General features: G+C 40.2%; 1 protein-coding gene across 5 annotated transcripts in view; it reads right to left on the bottom strand.

Moving 5' to 3' along the window:
- Nucleotides 1-16,992, bottom strand: part of clpb (ClpB family mitochondrial disaggregase) — a 29,530-nt gene extending 12,538 nt beyond the window's left edge. Inside the window, exons 1-8 of one of the 5 annotated variants that reach the window (XM_029843726.1) lie at nt 16,391-16,522; nt 15,676-15,765; nt 13,122-13,173; nt 10,736-10,893; nt 9,026-9,112; nt 4,458-4,561; nt 3,235-3,363; nt 435-532 (exon numbers count right to left, since the gene is read on the bottom strand). In XM_029843726.1, coding sequence (XP_029699586.1) covers nt 435-532; nt 3,235-3,363; nt 4,458-4,561; nt 9,026-9,112; nt 10,736-10,815 — 498 coding nt within the window. In that variant the 5' untranslated portion in view covers nt 10,816-10,893; nt 13,122-13,173; nt 15,676-15,765; nt 16,391-16,522. Of the gene's footprint in view, nt 1-434; nt 533-3,234; nt 3,364-4,457; nt 4,562-9,025; nt 9,113-10,735; nt 10,894-13,121; nt 13,174-15,675; nt 15,766-16,390 lie in introns of all 5 variants that reach the window. The other 4 variants (XM_011608313.2, XM_029843727.1, XM_011608311.2 and 1 more) reach the window with 4 other exon arrangements.
- Nucleotides 16,993-18,248: the final 1,256 nt, after the last annotated feature.

Genomic DNA, 18,248 nt, shown 5'->3' with positions numbered 1-18,248 from the left:
AAGACATCTTAATATAATTCACACACAAACAAGCAAAAGAAACATAAAATGAAGTGAAATGACATATCAAATAAGAACAGAGTTGTTTGTCATAAGCATTATGGACTTTGATTTAACATCCAAATCTACCTTCTAATTCCAAGATGATTATTAATGGTAAGTGGATTAGGTACTTTGAAGTATTATTCTATAATTTACAAAGTTAATGTAAAACTTCTTCACTGCAATAGACGGACACAAACTTATGCATGTGCATATTTGTGAGTGATGATGAGTAAATAACCTATATGGTTATTTAGTAGACTGTGATCCAGTTCTGGCGCCACGAAATATAAGGATCAAAACTGGCTGTTTGTATGACAATGAAAGATCTATTAATGGCTTCTACTTTCATTGCAGTTTGTTAGCATCTAAATATAAGCAGTCAGGCCAACCTTAACCTCCCACTCTTCTAGCATTGTCTTCACATCTCCCTCCTTAGCATAGGCTCGGGCTGTGTGTCCCAAACCATTAGTCAGCATGGGGTTGGCACCTGTATGCAACACACACACATGACCCAATAAAAACAAAACCATCATCGTCCTTTTTTCAGCACAATGACTACCTCAGCAGGGGGCTGAGAGAGGGGTGGCCAACATGTCGACTAATAAAGTCGATCTCGGGGTGAGCGGTCACATGAGTTCAGGGGTCGCTAAGACTAACTGCAGTGAACAAGAATGGACATGCAGGAAAGCAGGAGACATGGTTTCATAACTGGGACATGTGCCTACAACAAACATATTGACACTTATGCTCAAACACCACCACGGAGCATTGTTCTAAAATGTATACACACAGCAGGCTGCTGCCACATACTTCGAGAAGGAGGAGCCCAAAGGAGGTTTAAAAGGTTACCATCTCATTTAGTGAAAACATTGCATCACAGCATGTAGGAAGCATGACACTGTGGGTGTCTCCCAGACTGGTTAGCAGTGCTTTCTGCTTCAGGTCCACTGTTAGTTCCATTATCTCAATAAATGCTTCCGGCTACATTTTACCATCACATTGTGATTTGTGCATATAGAGTAATATGCTGATCATAGCCACACCCAACACGACACAAGTGTCAACACTTTATTCTCTCATCAGGTACAAAGAAGGGACAAAGAAGAAAGACTGACTGATGTGACTTATTTTCAAAAGCCATATTATTTCAATCACATCACAAGAACAAATTCTTTGTCAGCTTTTTAAAGCAACCTTAAAAAGTCTAGTAAATTGAATAGAAACTATCAATTGAGCTGAACTGGTCTGCAAACCAGGAGAAAACTACCAAATATCTGGTAAAATTTTTTCACACAGATAAATAATCTCAACATTGTAATTGATGTATAAGAGCAAGAAAAATTGAGTTTTGTGGTGGTTTTGCAGCAGATTTTGTTGTTTCATTGGTGTGGTTATTAACCACAAAGACCAATAATCAGGTTTATAATTATCAATAAATCCTTAAATTTTGGGTCCTGCTAACCAAGTTATTGATCGTGACAATAATATACCATAATCCTCGGCCACCAACACAAACACTTGGGGAAAAAAAAAAAAGCAATAAGGCGCCCACGAGCCATACACGTCATAATAAATAGTATCATTTAGGCCTTAATATCAAGGACCGGAGTAATTTATAACAGGAGAAGCTCCTGCAATGCACACACATGCACACACACACACACACACACACACACACATACATGTCATCCTGTCATTATAAGTGCTTTAGTTATACCTATTAGGAAATTCCTATTTCATCCTCCCTCTCTTATATTGTTGCTGGTGGGAGAGTGCACCTGCCTCTGTGTGTGTAGGTGTGGAGGGGATTGTGTGTGTTTGCCACAGGGGCTATTAGCACGGGTGTCTCCTCTTTCCTAAGACCATCAATTGTTCATTAGTGACTGCAGCTCATCATATGCCTGCTGCACAGTCTTGAGAGCAGGGATTGTGTGCTGCCTAGGTGAGGCTCAAGGGTGGGATTTTGATGGATTGAGTTCTGAACTGAGGGTTAGTTGAGGCTGAATGAAGAATGTTCTTCTGTAGTTATGGTAGTTTACAAACATGCATGCCATAGAAATATGCAGTATATTAAAAGGGAATAAGTATAAAAACTATCTTTGTAAAACAAACATCAAAATGCAAGGGTGTGTTCTGACAGTAATTAATCTGACTCTGAAGGCGGTAGAGTCTGCAGTGCTATAATTGTTATTGACTGAGATGGTGGCGCCAACCTTCCAAATGCTCAGTCAGACAAAAAAACTGTCTGTTTTAATGGGATTGCCCAAAAATATTCTGCTTTGTGAAATTTCTTACCTTTTAATGCAAAACTCCTGCAGAACATTTGATTCAGTTACAGCAAGTGATTTATCTAAGAGTACTGAAGTGCTTACAGACACACGGGTGAGGCAGAGAGACTGGTGCACCAGAGCTGTGGTGGCACCATCCATCATAAATAGAAAGACAATAATGTGTCAGTGTGTGTTTTTCAGTATGTGCATCGTGATAGAGCGGTTGATTTAATAAATCTAGTGTTTTTGGATTCTGGAGACTAAAATGAAACCACTACTAAGTGTGTGATTTGTGATAAAAAAAAACATTCAGAAAAAACAGAGAAGGCACATTAGGAAGTGATTATGATTTTTTTTAAATATTTATTAGAGAAATGCACACCAAGAGTGATTTTGTAGTTACCCCAAGGGCATTTTCTGTAGTGAGGTCACAGTTCAACTAGCTCTGGCTTATTTAATAGTTGCTTGCCAAGAGGGGGTGTTGAGGGGGGCTCAGGCCCTCAGGGGCTATACGTGCTTGAGCGTGTGCAGCAAAAGACAATGACAGGTGCAAATTTGGGGGGGTGGTAAATCTGGTATATGAACAAATATGATCAATTGCAGGTGGGCTTTGACATTTTATTCATTTTATGAGTATTTCTATTAAGGTATTTATTAATGGTCATTTTTTTCAGGCTGATGGAGACTGCACACAAGCCAGGTTAAAAAGCACACGGCAAAATAATTAAAGGGTACGTAATACTATTAAACTGATATTTAAGATATTGTCCCCAGTATTCCTTAATGTGGTTGAAACAGCTTGTACGGTTTGTGAAATCATGTCCTCTTTACCAGATGAGCAAACAATCTAATGGTTAAAAAAAAAGACAAAACAAGAATGAAATATATTACTATCATGAGATTTAAGCTTGTCTCATACCAGCTTCCAGCAGCATGGAGACAGTGTGTTGGTCATCAGCGAGTGTGGCATAGTGAAGCGCCGTGCATCCACGGAATCCAGCCCTGCTGCTGAGCCTGCTGCTGAATTCATCCTCTCTGGACACCAGGACTAGAGTTGGAGACAGAAAGCAACACAGAAATACATGAGTGTAGAACACAAATACAATTCCCTCTTGTTACCAGTGTATGCTGGTATACTGCTAGAAGCGCACGCGTGCACGCACACACACGCACAGACACACACAGACACACACACACTGGTGAGCCACAATAACAATAACGTGGTATAAAACCAATAAAACCAAATATTGGAGCCTTAAATTGAAGAAATGTCTGATATATTCACATTCAAGGCAGCTGATTGTAGGAAGGTGAGACTTTTTTGGTCAGTCATGATAGGATTGATGCAGCCATATTTTCATTATTCTGTGTTCATTATTATAAATAGGTGTCGCGTCTGATCCCAATTATTAAAAACCAAACTCATTTTATACCGCACCCTTTTCTGCCATTCTGAGTCTTTACCTCCTTTCTCACTGTTTTCATCAGCAGCTTTCATCAGTCTGTCTCTCTCTCTTGTTCCGTGCCTCTTCCTTTTCTACTCCCCTTCATCCCACCCTTATTCTTTCAAACCCACACTTCACTCTTCTTAACATTTGTCCGCAATGCCTCTTTCTTTCTTTGCCAGTGAATGTTTATTTTTCTTCATAAGTCTTTTCCTTCTTCCATCTATTCAACTCTTTGTCTTCACATCTGTGACAAATCCCCTTGCACTGTATGTATGTGTGATGGGGGAGGGGGGAGACAGTGGGTTAATCATAGCTAACTCAATAAAGTGCCACACAGCCCCCCAGCCCATCCATCACTGTGTGCCTGGAAAACCCTTCACCATGCAATGCTGGCCCCACATGGGTCCAAAGTTGACAGCCATATAAATGTCTGCAATATACATATCCCATATAAATATGTCTGCAGAAAGCCAACACAGACAATGAAGGTGAAGTATGTGTGTGAGATTGTGCCATCTTGTCTCACTCACACACAACACACAGCGTGAGCAAGAGAGCTGAAGTGAAACACACTGTTTAATGCATATGAAAATCAAGTCTCACAATAAATTGGTTCAATGCCCAATAGATATGTGTAAAATAGTAAATATACCAACCTCAAAGAAGCAGAGACAGTGAACTTGTTTCAATTTACCTTCCAGTGAATGAATGCCCCTCTCCCGCGATGTCTCATAAACATTGTTGAACTCATCTCCTGCGTTTGGGTCAGCACCTTTTTTAAGTAGAACTTTCACCACACTGGAACACACACAATAAAATTACATATAAAGCCATTCCATACATGTATTAATATTATGTTTCTAATATTAATATTATTCTGAATAATAGAAATTCAAGACCAGGTTACTTTGGCACCTACTGTACCTATAAGATAGTGGAATATCAAAGAGTTTATTAAAATGAAGAGACATCCCAAATCTATAAACGATTAGACAATTACATCATTGAAAATACAATATACATGTGCAAATAAAATCTAAACAAGTTATTAATATAGTTGGCACATGCAAACTTATTTACTTTCATCTCTGACCAGCTTTATTTAATTTGGTAGATTTTCTTCACTGGACACATTTCAAATGTAAGTGCACATTTCGTACTTATGCAGGTGTCAAAGGTCAACTGTGTCTAACGCTGCTGGAGGTGGAGGGTGTTTGTGGACAGGCTGTCACTGAAGCGTACCGTCGTATAGAACAAACAAGACTGCCTCGGCAACACCACAGACTGTGACCTGGAGGACATTCCAGGTACTGTCTCTCTGTCTACAGAACACACTTCACATGTTCCATCAAGAACATGAGCAATGGCTTTGACATTGAGACAGACAAAACCAAGTCACCTATTCTGTATTCCCTGTGAAAAAGACACAGGGTGATAGCTACCCTATGAGCCTGCAACCAGCAGAGTGAGAGGTATTTTTGAATATAATAGCTTAAAAGAAAAAGAGCCCTAAAAAGAAGAGCATAATGAGGATTCACATGGTAGCCATGGCCTCGAGTCAGGACATCAAGAATAATCACTTCTAAATGTTTAATGTGGGGTGTAGAACCCCCCTCCCCCCAATTTTGTGGTTCTTAAGTAATTTCAGCATAGAGTTAGGAGATGCCTTTTCTCCAACTAAAAGTTAAAAGTTAGAATGTACCAATTGGAAAATGATTTGTGTTTCTGATGCTTTTTCCTATATTTTTTACAATGAGGAGTTTAACAGTAAGGTTGAGGTTAATTGTGTTAGTGGCATTTAATCACTCATGTTTTAATTCAGTCAGGGTTAAATTAACTGTAAAAACATGTACAACAAAGTTGTTTTTTGAAGTAACTAACGTATATTTGTGGTACAGTATATTGTCCCCTCTGAACCTATTTATTGAACAATTCAGGAAAAAGAAGTCATCCCCTTTCATTTGTGTTAAAACACAATCTGAGCTGAATCTTAATATTGCAGTTTGTGTTACCCTGGAGCCTGTTGGAGAGTGAGGCTGGGAATAACCTGGCCGAGTCTTTGTGTTTGACCTTGCTGTGGGAGGTATAAAGGCCTATCCGGGGGTCCCCTTTTGTTACTGTATCAATGTGGTTGGGGGCAGAGAGGGCTGTGACCCGCGGAGGGCTCTCATCTCACCCTTGCAAGCACTTCTACAAACACCTCAGGGCATCTTCTGAGACACACACAGGGACATAGGGACTCCAATCAGAGTCAGTCACACAAGGGTGGGCAGGGCTGTGCAAAGACTTGAAACAGCACTGAAACTGTGTTAAAAGCATCAGAAAGATAAACATTTAGGGATTAACCGAGGGAAAAAAGACTGGCAGAGGAAAGCGAGCACGAGTAGATAAAATAACTTGAAAAAACTCAAAAGAAAAGGAAATTCTATCACACGTTATTTTTTTCCGAAGCAGCGTTAGGAGTAGTGTTGAAGAAATCATTTGGGGCTTAAATCAAAGCATGTTAATTGAATTTTCATTATATTTTAAACAACTTACAATCACATATTAGGCATCTTAATAAGGTGTTTACCCATCTAATAATTTAATTTGTGAAATTAAGAATATTCTACCTCCATACCTAAATTACAAGGGAATGTGCATTCAATAATAATGGTGATTGTTGTTACTAAGTGATTTGACCTTTCATCCAAGCAGCCCATTTGTGGTTACTCCTGGCTTAGTTTCCCAGATTTGGCCTGAAGGTAAGAAGGAAACGGACTTTTCTGTGACTTCTGGGCTACAGTAGACATTTGAGCCAAACTGACGATCCATATCTCTCACCACCCGGCCAGACAGCTCTCACTTGACCACATTTGACCCACTGAGCACCTCCTATAACCAAGATGCACTTATACATGTACATGAAGGTTAGTCTCCTGACCTAAGCATGAAAAAGAGCAGTGCATACAAGATGGATTTTTGTAAATCCCTCAAAAAAGGACAAAAAGCTTCTTGCCTGCTACAAAACACGATTCCAAGCTGCTACAGAGAATCCTACTAGGTACCAACTATGCAGGGTGCACAAACTTTTGTTGTCAGCTCTGTCCCATTTTGTTATTTGCAAATATAAAACCAAAATGTTTTTTGTTTTTTTTTTAAAGATTTTTTGAGTTCTATTAGGTCTAACCATTGGTTCCCCTAGAATTTAAATCATTCACCTTTATGAAGAGTGTAAGGTGGTGATATTTCCACTCACTCTCATTCCTTCAGTTACTCAGCGGGCTGGTCCAATTGTCAACCAGAGTTTTAGTTGGCTGAGCATTCATTGTGCAAGTGAATGTAGTGTGGGTGGGATGTATGAAGAAAAAGAAAGATGGAGATGACTATTGTGGGTTAAAGAATGCAAACAGCAGGCCAGGCACTGCGCCTCCAGTATTTAGCAGCCATCAAAGCTCCACAAACGTACATTTTGCGCACACACAGACTTTATACACTTGACAGATCGGAAAATATAATGCTTTTTTGCCACAAAATAATAAATAAAACACGTCCAACTGTTTTTATCCACACTCAACTTCAATATTTAGCAACTGAATATTCTATTAGTTTGCATCAATTAAAGGGGTCCCTCTCTCTTGCATTGTCACAATATATGATGATAATCAACAATAATGTCATTCCATGCCTTCTAGAGCCAAAAGCTTTCATTTGAGTGTCAGGTCTGGACTTTTGAAGCTGTCAGTCCATCTTTTTCAGGGTTTCAGTAGATTTCTTGTGTGGCAGATTGACCAAGGCTGCAGCAGGATATGAGCCTAATACACATGTGGGCACATATGAAAATATAAACATTATTCTTGATGGAAGTTTAGCTTGAAGATAGAATACAAGCATAGATCTAATTGTTGAAATACTTTAATTGCTCTCCGTCTGTTCATACGGGTTAGGGTTATGTATACACAAACTGTATAAATACACAAACGCATATACATGTGTGTGTGTTTGTGTGTGTACACACATGATATGAAAGACGGAAAGAAAGACCAAAAAGAGAAAGAAAAAAGGGAGCAATTCAACAATTAGAGCAATGCTGACATCTTAAGTCTAAACTTTCATTGTGAATAATGTTGGCTGTGTTTTCACTTAACTGCTACAAATAAAGTTGTGTGACTGAGTAATAGGCACTTGCCTGGAAGATATTTGGAATAAACTCCCCCTCTTCTGTCGCCTGTGTGCACATCCATGTGTATGTACATGTACAAAAGGCATTTGTGACTGATGTGTGTGAATTGATATGCTGTCTTCCCTGCAGCAGTTAGTGCTCACTGGGGGTTTTAAGATGGAATTAAACTCAGGAGTGTCACTGGCCCATTGAGTTATAGCACTCATAAGGCATGCACTCACATTCACACAAAATGCATTGCAAACACACAGTTTGGAGTTCCACCAAAAGGCATGTACACGTTATTTGTATCTTTAAAATAAAATAAGCATTATTATTAATATTTTGAAAATAGATTGTGAGGAGCAAAGAATTCAAACAAAATGACAAACCTAAATGCCAAGACTGTGCAAATCAGAAAATACTAAACACTTAGAAATGAGCGATCTGGATTTATATTTAAATGTATACAACAGTTTTGTAACCTACACAAAAATTCAGAGATAAATAATTTAAACTGTACATTTAAGTACTTCTACTATAAAATAACTTGAATTTTAAAATGAAGGCATTTGGAATAAAATAAAACAAGTATTGCTTATGCACTCTGTAAACTGACTGTAAACTTTAATTTGAAAAAACATCCATCTTAGTTGCATTTGTTGAAAATATATTTTCAAATTTAAGATTGTAGAAGTAAGCTCATTTGAATCTATTTTACTTTATGCATCTAACGTGCACCAGGCCCTTTAAATAAAAGGTGACCACACAGTCCTGATGGTGGAGGAAAAAAGGCTTTGTAAAATTGGATTTGCCCTGGTCTTAACCTCGGCCCCTCTCTGTGTTGTGTGGATTTTAGGAGCCAGGAGGCTAATTGAATTTGTTGGTAAGAGAAAGGAGAAAAGGGGAAAAGTGTAAAGACCTTCTGACAGTCTGAAGTTGCATTTTGTCCTTCCTAAAATCTATAGTAACAACAAGATCAGAGATTCAGATGACATATAGCCAGACTCAAAGCCACACAGACAGCTGCGTGATAGTACAATACCACATTATTGTTATGGAGGCTCACCAGTGTATGTGTGTGTGTGTGTGTGTTTCATCAGAGACAAATGCATACAGACCCATGCTGCTGGTTCATGGCTGCCACCATCAGAGCAGTCCAACCGAGGCGATGGCGGTGATTTGGGTCGGCACCCTCCTTTAACAGCCTGATGAGTAAAACAAAACTATAGTTTTTCCAATGTATTTCCTGGATTCGATTTAAATACTTTTTTTTTTTTTTTTAGCTCTTCTTAGAGTTGATTTTTAACAGGGTTGCTCCAAACTCCTTTGCACCTTATACAGAGAATATGCAGGACTTCTGCACCTTTGCAGACATTTATGTTGTAGTTAATGTCCTGTGTTACAGAATCTGTTAACAATCCAACACTTTGACTGCTTTCACCATCCATGAGCTCATTTGGTGTCTTCACATCATGAATAAAAAGAATGTGGTTAAAAAGAATGTGGTTGCTCGATCCACCCCATAAAAATAATGATGCAAGCGTGACCTGCGATAGCATGACCTGTGATAGCATATTAAGAACTACCAATGGCAGAAGAGTTAAGTCATAATTTGACAAATTTAAAATGAGTCAATCTAAATGGTTAAATTGTGTTGGGGGAAAAAAGACATTTGAACAAAGTGCACAAATCTAGGTCACAGCTCCAGTTTCCTTTATCATTTATTTAAATATGTAGTTCTGTTGAACTAACCCTAACCTTCTAAGGGTTATATGTCCTGAAATTCTGTCCATGTTATCTGCTGAGGTAGCTGACAAAGAAAAATGCTGCTAAATTGACACAGATCAACTCAAAGATAAGATTTTTGACTGTTGAAGCTGAACATTCAGAAAGTATACTAAATAAAAAATGAACTTACATTTATCTCAAAAACAAATCAAAGAAGTGAAATTTAAGAATACCACCTACATACAACAGTGCAAATGGGATTTATTGCACATTAGATACCAAGTGCACTGGCAAAGGAAATAACAGACTAACAGCTTAACTGTTAAGTTGTACAGTCTTACAGGGGTGGGAATGAAATATCTGTGGTAGTGTTGCCTTTTCCACTGAGGGTTTATCAGTGGGCCGCTGGAGGGGCTTCTCACAGCCTAAACTGTCTGATGCAGCAGGTGAGCGGTGGTGTCCATGATAGAGCTTAGTTTGGGCAACACCCTTCTTTCACACCTCCTCCACAGGGACTGCCCTCCTGACCAGCTTATTTAGCTTCTTCTTGTCATGATGAGAGCTGCCTCCTCACTAGCTAAGTGGATGGCTGAGGCAACCACAGAATTATAGAACATCATTATCATAGGGCTACAAAAGTCCAAAGGACTCCCTCAGAAGGTGGAGCTTTGCCCCCTTTTGCATCAGCGTGTGACCAGGCCAGTTGATTGTTAATAAATAAAAAAAACAGTTACTTAAAAACATCCACCATTTCAATGTCCAAGCCCTGGAAGTTCACTGTAGTGTGAGGTAGTGTCCTTCAATTGAATACAGTCACCATCTCCTTTGTTTTAATAGTGTTTAAGCGCAGGCAGTTGCTCACACCACTCCACCACCACCACGATGAACTGATCCTAACCCATCTGGTCTCATCTTCTCCTGCTTTATCTGGAACTGGGTTGCAGCGGCAGCAGCCTAAGCAGAGATGCCCGGACTTCACTCTCCCCAGGCACTTCCTCCAGCACTTCGGAGAGTATTCCGAGGCACTTCCAGGCCAGCTGAAAGACAATCTTTCCAGAATGTCCTGGGTCTGCCTTGGGGCCACCTACGGGGGGACATACCTGGAATACCTCACTAGGGAGGTGTCCAGGGGGCATCCGAAACAGATGCCTGAGCCACCACAGCCGACTCCTCTTGACATGAAGGAGCAGCGGCTCTTCCCATATCTCCTCCGAAATGACTGAGCTTCTCACTCTCTCTATGGAAGCACGCAGCCACCCTGTGGAGGAAACTCATTTCAGTCACTTGTATCCGCCATCTTGTCCTTTTGGTCATTACCCAAAGTTCATGACCATAGGTGAGAGTAGGACCGCAGACTGACTGGCAAATCGAGAGCTCCACCTTTCGACTTTCTTTACCATAAAGGTCTGGTACACCGACTGCATAAGTGCAGAGACTTCAGAGACATCCAGAAATTTAAGGAACTCAGGGTGGAGCTCCTCCACCCCTGGTGCCTTGCCACTGAAGAGCTGGCTAACTACATTGGTGACTTTGGCAGAGTCCTCCTCACAGCCCCCAGGCTCTACTTCCTCAGTGGATGGTGTGACAACGGGATTGAGGAGCTCTTCAAAGTAATCCTTACGCCATCTGACGGTATCCCCAGTTGAGGTCAGAAGGTCCCCTCCCACACTATGAAGAGTGTTGGCGGAGCACTGCTTCCCCCTCCTAAGGCGTCGGACGGTTTGCCTGAATTCTTTTGAGGCTGACCAATAGTCCTTCTCCATGGCCTTCCCGAACTCCTCCCAGACTCAAGTTTTTGCCTCCTGGACAGCCTGCTTGGCTTGTGGGAGTTGAAGACCTCCATGGCAGACCCTCATAACATGTTTGGATCTGCCAGGCTTTTCCAGCCTTCTCCCCTGCCAGCGAATCCAACTCACCACCAGGTGGTGATCGGTTGACAGCTCAGCCCCTCTCTTTACCCGAGTGTCCAAAACATACGAGTGGAGGTCAGTTGAAACGACAACAAAGTTGATCAAGTTGATTGCCTGTGGCCCAGGGTGTTCTGGTGTCATGTGCACTCTTATGGTGTTTGTGGTGTTGGTTATGAACAAACTGTGAAGTCCAAACACAGAAGTCCAATAACAAAACACCACTCAGGTTCACCACCCTAATCCGTGCTGTAGATTACCACCTCGTACACACAGTTACTCAACCTCATGTACTTTGAACCACTGGTAAGGTCATCAGTCGTCCATGCAGCCAGTTGTCATCCCTGCAGAAGAGACAGCTGAATGCTGTTGAAGATGCCACAGAAGTCTAACACCATGTGTCTCACAGCACTGCTGATAATCTCCAGTTGCTGCAGCAGGTAGATTACCATGTTATCCACCCTGATGTCATGCCTGTAGGCAAACTGCAGCGGGTCAATCACTGTGCTCACCATTCTGTGACGGTGGCTGAGAATGATAATCTCTATAGTCTTTATCAGGTGGGAGGTTCAGGAAAAGGGTCCCTAGTGGATCTGTGGCTGTGCAGTTTTTGGAATTGGAAACAAACAGGAGGTTTTCCACAGGACAGGATTTTTAATAGTTCATAAGTATGCTTGTGTGCATGTAAGTCAGGTGTGTTAGGATTTCTGCTCGAGGGTCTCAAATTAACTGACGCTTTTTCAAGGAGAGAGGTTTTGGAAATAGATTTTTTGGCAGAAAATGGCAGAATTTTTTTTAGAAAAATCATTCAGGAATTTGGTTTGCTTCATCAGTGTTTGTTCTGTGGCTGTAAAGAACCACTTCACTGCACTCTCACCTTGATCATCTGCTACAGACAAAGCTTACACAGTCAAAAAATAGTGACGCACAAGAACAAATATGTGCACTGTGTCAAGTGGGCCAATTAAGAAATCCCTCAAATGACAGACTGTAGATATAAAATAGAGCATTAATAATGTACTAAGTGTGACAGATAGTGGGAAATAAGGTCTTGCAATAAACGTCTTTCATATACATTGTCTTGTGCAGCCACATCTGTAATTTTGACTGAAAATGGAACAACTTGTGGTGTGGGCATCATCCTGCACAGCCCCTCTTCTCAAGCTGTTTTCATACGTACACACAAGGACTCTTCCTCCATCTAGTGATTGTTTTTTGTATTACATCATCTGAAATAATATTTTAGACCAAAAGAAGGTGGCCAAACTCGATGATTTGAATGTGTTCAGCAAATACTTGCATATATACACATAACTTTAAAGAAAAAAATGGTAAATATCATTTTTAAGTATAATAAACAAAAAGTCACTCTATTCTTTCATCTACTTTGAATTCATATATGACAAGGTCATTATGACATATTTAGGTGGACAATGATGACAAAAAAACAAGACCCTAACTGATCTTCTGGTATATGGAGGCACACCTTATATAGAGTGTATGCATGTTACATGTTGAATATTTGCGTAGAATTAACATAAATAATCTTTTTTTCTGATAAATAGAGACATACAAGTACCTTTCTACATCTTCAGAGTTACTGGTCTTTGCGGCTTCCAGGAGAGCATCACCTTTTTGATGTAAAGGCAGAAACAACACATTACGTTAATTATCTACCATGTGTACAAGTACTCAAAAATTAAAAAGAACCCTTACCTCACTGACTACTTATCAGTAACAGACAATCTAAAAATCTAAAAAATACTTATAGATAAAAGCAATTGAACTTGTCAAGAACTTATTTAGTGACCATAGGTAACTACCGTGCGACTTATACTCCGGAGAAACTTATACATGAAAAAAAAAAATTTAAGAAATAATTCACAGACAGCCACGAGGGGCACTCTAAATTTAAGCAGTGATATCTCCTACTCCGTAATGATTTAATATTTAAAAATGAAACATTAGCTTACAAGGACAACTGAGAACGACTGAACACAAATTCCCCCCAAAAGAAAATCATATTCTACAGACTGCAAGCTGCAAATAGTGAAATTTGCAGCTGAAACAGTAATCAAGCAGCAGAGAGAAGGTTTGGAGTAAATGAGAAACTTGTTTAGGTTTGGAGAAAAGCAGAGGCTACTCTTACTGTGATGAAAAAAACAAAAAAAAAAGTGAATTGCAGGCAGAAAGCTAGATGGCCACAGCTATTATGTTACATTAACACTGGACACCTTTTCTGCTCATGTTTATTTTTCATGTAGCTAAAAAACCTTCATTGTGTTAGCATATCTTACACCTATTCAGCCTGTTCTCTATTCTTTTATTAATGTTATAACTTGCCTACCAAGATGAAATGTCTGTTTTTGATCTAGTATTTTGTAAAATAATTTACCCACAAAATATGCGACTTATACTCCAGTGTGACTTATGTATATTTTTTTCTACCTCATTATGCACTTTTGGGCTGGTGTGACTTATACTCTGGAGCGACTATAGTCCGGAAAATACGGTCCTCACTTTCAACAAGGCATTTTAGTTGTGGTGTTCTGCAAGGTTCCATTAAAGGGCCTATTTTATTTTCTATTTATATGCTTTAAATTGGTGAACTTTTTCAGAGACACGACACATCTTCCCATTGTTAGTCGGATGGCCTGGTGACCTAAAAAGCCTTGCTCTTAAGTGCCTTAAGAATGTGAACTGTTGTGTGACTGAGAGGTTTTTCCAACCTAACAATTTAGCGACCCCTGGTCAGCTCATCAATGGACCTGCTTTCACCTATCAGGCAGGCATCAGTATTAATGACGCCGTTGTGGATGACGTTATTCTACATGGATGCCTCGTGCCTGGAGAAGACGAGAAGCTCTGCAAAAGTCAGGTTTTTTTATTTCTCCAGTGCTTTCAACAACAACAAGCTTATGATGGACAAACTGGATCAGACAGGACTGGGTCATTGCCTCACAATGTGGCTGCTAGATTACCTCACCAACCAGCCACTGCCAACACTGGGGTCTACAGTACAGAGGCCCTGCAGGGGACTGTTCTTGCCTTCTTTCTTTTCAATCTCTATACTGCAGACTTCTCTCACCACACAGCAAACTGCCATCTACAGAACAAGGGCCCCAGCCACAGTACTTGATAATACTAAGAAAATGCCAAACGACAATGATCCAAATAAACATTTATTTTCAGGGGACAAAACCCCAGACTAGCCTTCACAACATTTCAACAAAGAAAGTTCTGAAAAGAAGATAAAAGAAGCGAAGGGAGGTTCACTGGGCCAACCATGCAGTGGGCCGTCAGACCTGGGGAAACCTTGCAAACCAACAGAAGCCACCAAAAGACAGGACACCATCAGATTGCCCTGTAGATGTCTTTGACAGGAGAGTCACCACAGCTCTTACCTCCACTGTCATCTGCAGAAAAGAGAGAGCGAGTGAGAGAGAGAAACCTCCTCCCCTCTCCCTTTATAGTGCAGCTGCTATTTAGGTAACTTGTTGTCCCTCAGTGTAAAGGGAGGAGGGCGCAACACCACCATTGTTGGCATCATCACTGACTGGGACAAAAGTACAGAGAACTCAACCAGGACTTTGTGGACTGGTGCCTGCTGAATTGCCTGAAAATCAGGTAACTGGTGGTGGATTTTAGGCTAACTCTAACTTTAAGGCAAACTCAAACTGGCAGGCAAACTCCACCCCAAGTGGTAACATCGAGATAACAGACATTGAGAACATGGACTCTTAGAAGTACCTGGATGTTCATCTGAATAATAAACTGGACTGGATTGTTAACACAAATACACTCTATAAGAAAGGTCAGAGCAGATTCAACCTGCTCAGAAAACTTGGGTTGTTCAGGAGCACTTCTGAGGACCCTCTATGACTCTGTTCTAGCATCAGAGCATTTTAATGGAGTGATCTGCTGGAGCAGCAGCATAATGACTGCAGGCAGAAAGAGCTATACCAAGCTGCTAAAGACAGCCAGCTGTTCTGGGATGCCCCCTCAATCCTCTGGAGGTGGTGGGAGAGAAGGAGGATGATGGCAAAGATCTTGTCCATCTTGGAGAACACTTCCCACCCCCTGCAGGAGACTGCAACATCATTGCTAGCTCCTTCAGCAGCAAGCTTCTTCACCTCCAGTGTCTTAAGGAGAGATACATCAGGGCCTTCTCCAGTCAGAGTATTTAACCAAGTCTTCTCCCAGTAGTTCAGTTCACCCGCTTACTATGCAATAAGAAATGCAGATAAATTAAACAATATGTGCAATATCACATACAATACCTCCATTGAGTTTATTAACTTCCTATGTGCAATAATGTCTAGATTTGCCTTTTAGTTTTTTGAATGTTGCCTTTTTATTTTTTAACTTCTGTTCTTATTCTCATCTCATCTCCTTAAATTCCCTTTTTAAACTTCTTGATATTATTTAATATTTAATTGTGTATAAAAATGTGTATAATTATATTGCTTCTTGATTGCTTGCTTGATTGATTGATGTCTGCTCTCTCCATTCTTTTTGTGGCTCAATACAGTGTAACTTATCTTATCATAACCCCTCAGGTCCCTGTCCAATAATCTAGAACTCTGCCACAAATGTGGGCACAATATTTGACTAAAATCTCTCCAGACACCAGGTTGGAGGACTGCAACTCAATTCTATCTGGCATCTTCAAAAAGTATCTTGCCTACTCAAATTCGAACACAGCGATTCTTTTTTTTAACAGCTTTTAACAAGCCATCATGTACTGAATTTTTAAAATGATAGCTCGTGAATTTCAGCTTTCAAATTATATTAACTACATTGATTATTATTTATAGTAGTATGTCAGACATGATAAAAACTGTCTACCTTTGTTGTCCGAATCTTTCCTTAGGCAGAATGCAACAGCTGCAGCAGTCAGCAAACCAACGGGGGCCAATACAGCCCTGCATGTTTCATGGCTCTCTTCCCAATACTGGTTCTTGTTGCGCCCTCGGACGGCCAGAGCTGCCCAGGAACGTCGTCGGTTGTCTAGGTTTGACAGCCATCTATGGGTAAATTTCTGGTACTGCACGAAAGAGTTCCCATTTGCTTTTTTATCATCCAGAATTCCCCCTTTCGAGTCTCGGGAAGTCGACACGACAGTGTTGCGATGGGTGTCCACCTGTGTATTACGGATGCCCTGGCAGGTGGCAGCGTTTACATTGGTCTGGAAGACACGGTTGCTTGGTGACAAGCTACGTGTCCTTCGCACAATTAGCCTAGCAGGTAGAGATGATAACATGGCCATAAACTTACTAAAACGTTGCGGAAGACAAAACCCTTAGTAATTTTCTTAAATAGCAAATATTTCCAAGAAAGTCTGGCTGCAGACCTGTCACCCAGCACTGCTTCCGGTGCAGACCCCAGTCAGTACCCGATCTGCCCCTGAAATCCCCATAGGCTCTGTATCGCTTCTGTGCATGCGTCAAACAACTTCTGCTTTACGGCAGACGCCAAACACAGAACAAGGCTGCACTAGACAGCTTTGCCAGAAGTTAGTTCGGTACCTTTAAAATTGATCTTAATTTTTGGACTTTCGTTTTCTAAGATTGCCAAGATTGTATAATATTCAGGGAAGCGTAAAATAAATTTCTGGGCATCATTCTGTCTTATTTCTGGCGTCTCGTACATGCCGGATGACATCCATACTTATTTTAATCAGTCGTTTCTTCAAAAAAAGAATTATGTATAAATTATAATGTATTCTTTATATTATAAATAATATTTCATTTTAATTTCTATTATAATATAAATCATTCTTTTTATAATTATGTAAACATATCTCCTGTGATAATAATGTGAACTGTTGTTCTTAGGGTCATTGTAGATGTCACCAGAACATTCAGAAGATGCATTGTGGGAAGTACGATAAAATAAACCTTTAATAGTCTAATAATGAGAAATCGGTGGCTTACAGCAGCATAAAGAGTTAGTATCGCCACACACATGCAAAGTACCGAATGTGAAAATTCTAGGGGGGCGGGGGGAAGGGGGGGTGTACATGTGGAGCCGGGAAGGGATGGGTGAAAAAATAGAAAAGAAAATAACTGCACAAATTAGGAATATATATATATATATTTACACACACACACACACACACACACACACACACACACATACATACATACACACACACTTATCAATACTTTTGCATATAGGCATACATTCATACACAAACACATATACAGACCCTACAGACACACATCACTGTAATCAGTGATCAATGCATCTCCTCTAGTTCAAGCGGAAATATGAGTATTGGTGGCTGGCCAATAGAGGGCGATAGGGCACCTCAAGCCACAGTAAGTAGGATATGTGGTGACGTTGTCACGCGGCAGTTTCAATGCTGTAAAAATATGTAAACCTGAAAATTATTTTTCTTCTTCTAAACTTGCGCTTGGGTAATATGCTGTTTATGTTTTGTATAAGAGTGCCTAAATTTATGCCACAAGTTACTGGCCTTTAACATATGCCACAAATTAGTTATAAAATTCACGGGGAGGTGGGATTCAGTTATGCCTGCAATAATTTTATTAAAATGAATACAACTACTAGCACGAGTAGTGGAAACTAATAGCACCATTATATGTGTTCTGATAAGTAGATCTCTTATATAAATCCCTGTAAATGCACGACCTGATCAATCATCACAGTGACTTATTTTGTCTTACTGAGACCTGGCTGC

This window comes from Takifugu rubripes, chromosome 11 (genome assembly GCF_901000725.2).
Source record: "Takifugu rubripes chromosome 11, fTakRub1.2, whole genome shotgun sequence".
In the NCBI taxonomy this organism is placed as follows: domain Eukaryota; kingdom Metazoa; phylum Chordata; class Actinopteri; order Tetraodontiformes; family Tetraodontidae; genus Takifugu; species Takifugu rubripes.
Note: the sequence above shows the minus strand (reverse complement) of the source record. Positions and strands in the feature narration are given on the sequence as shown.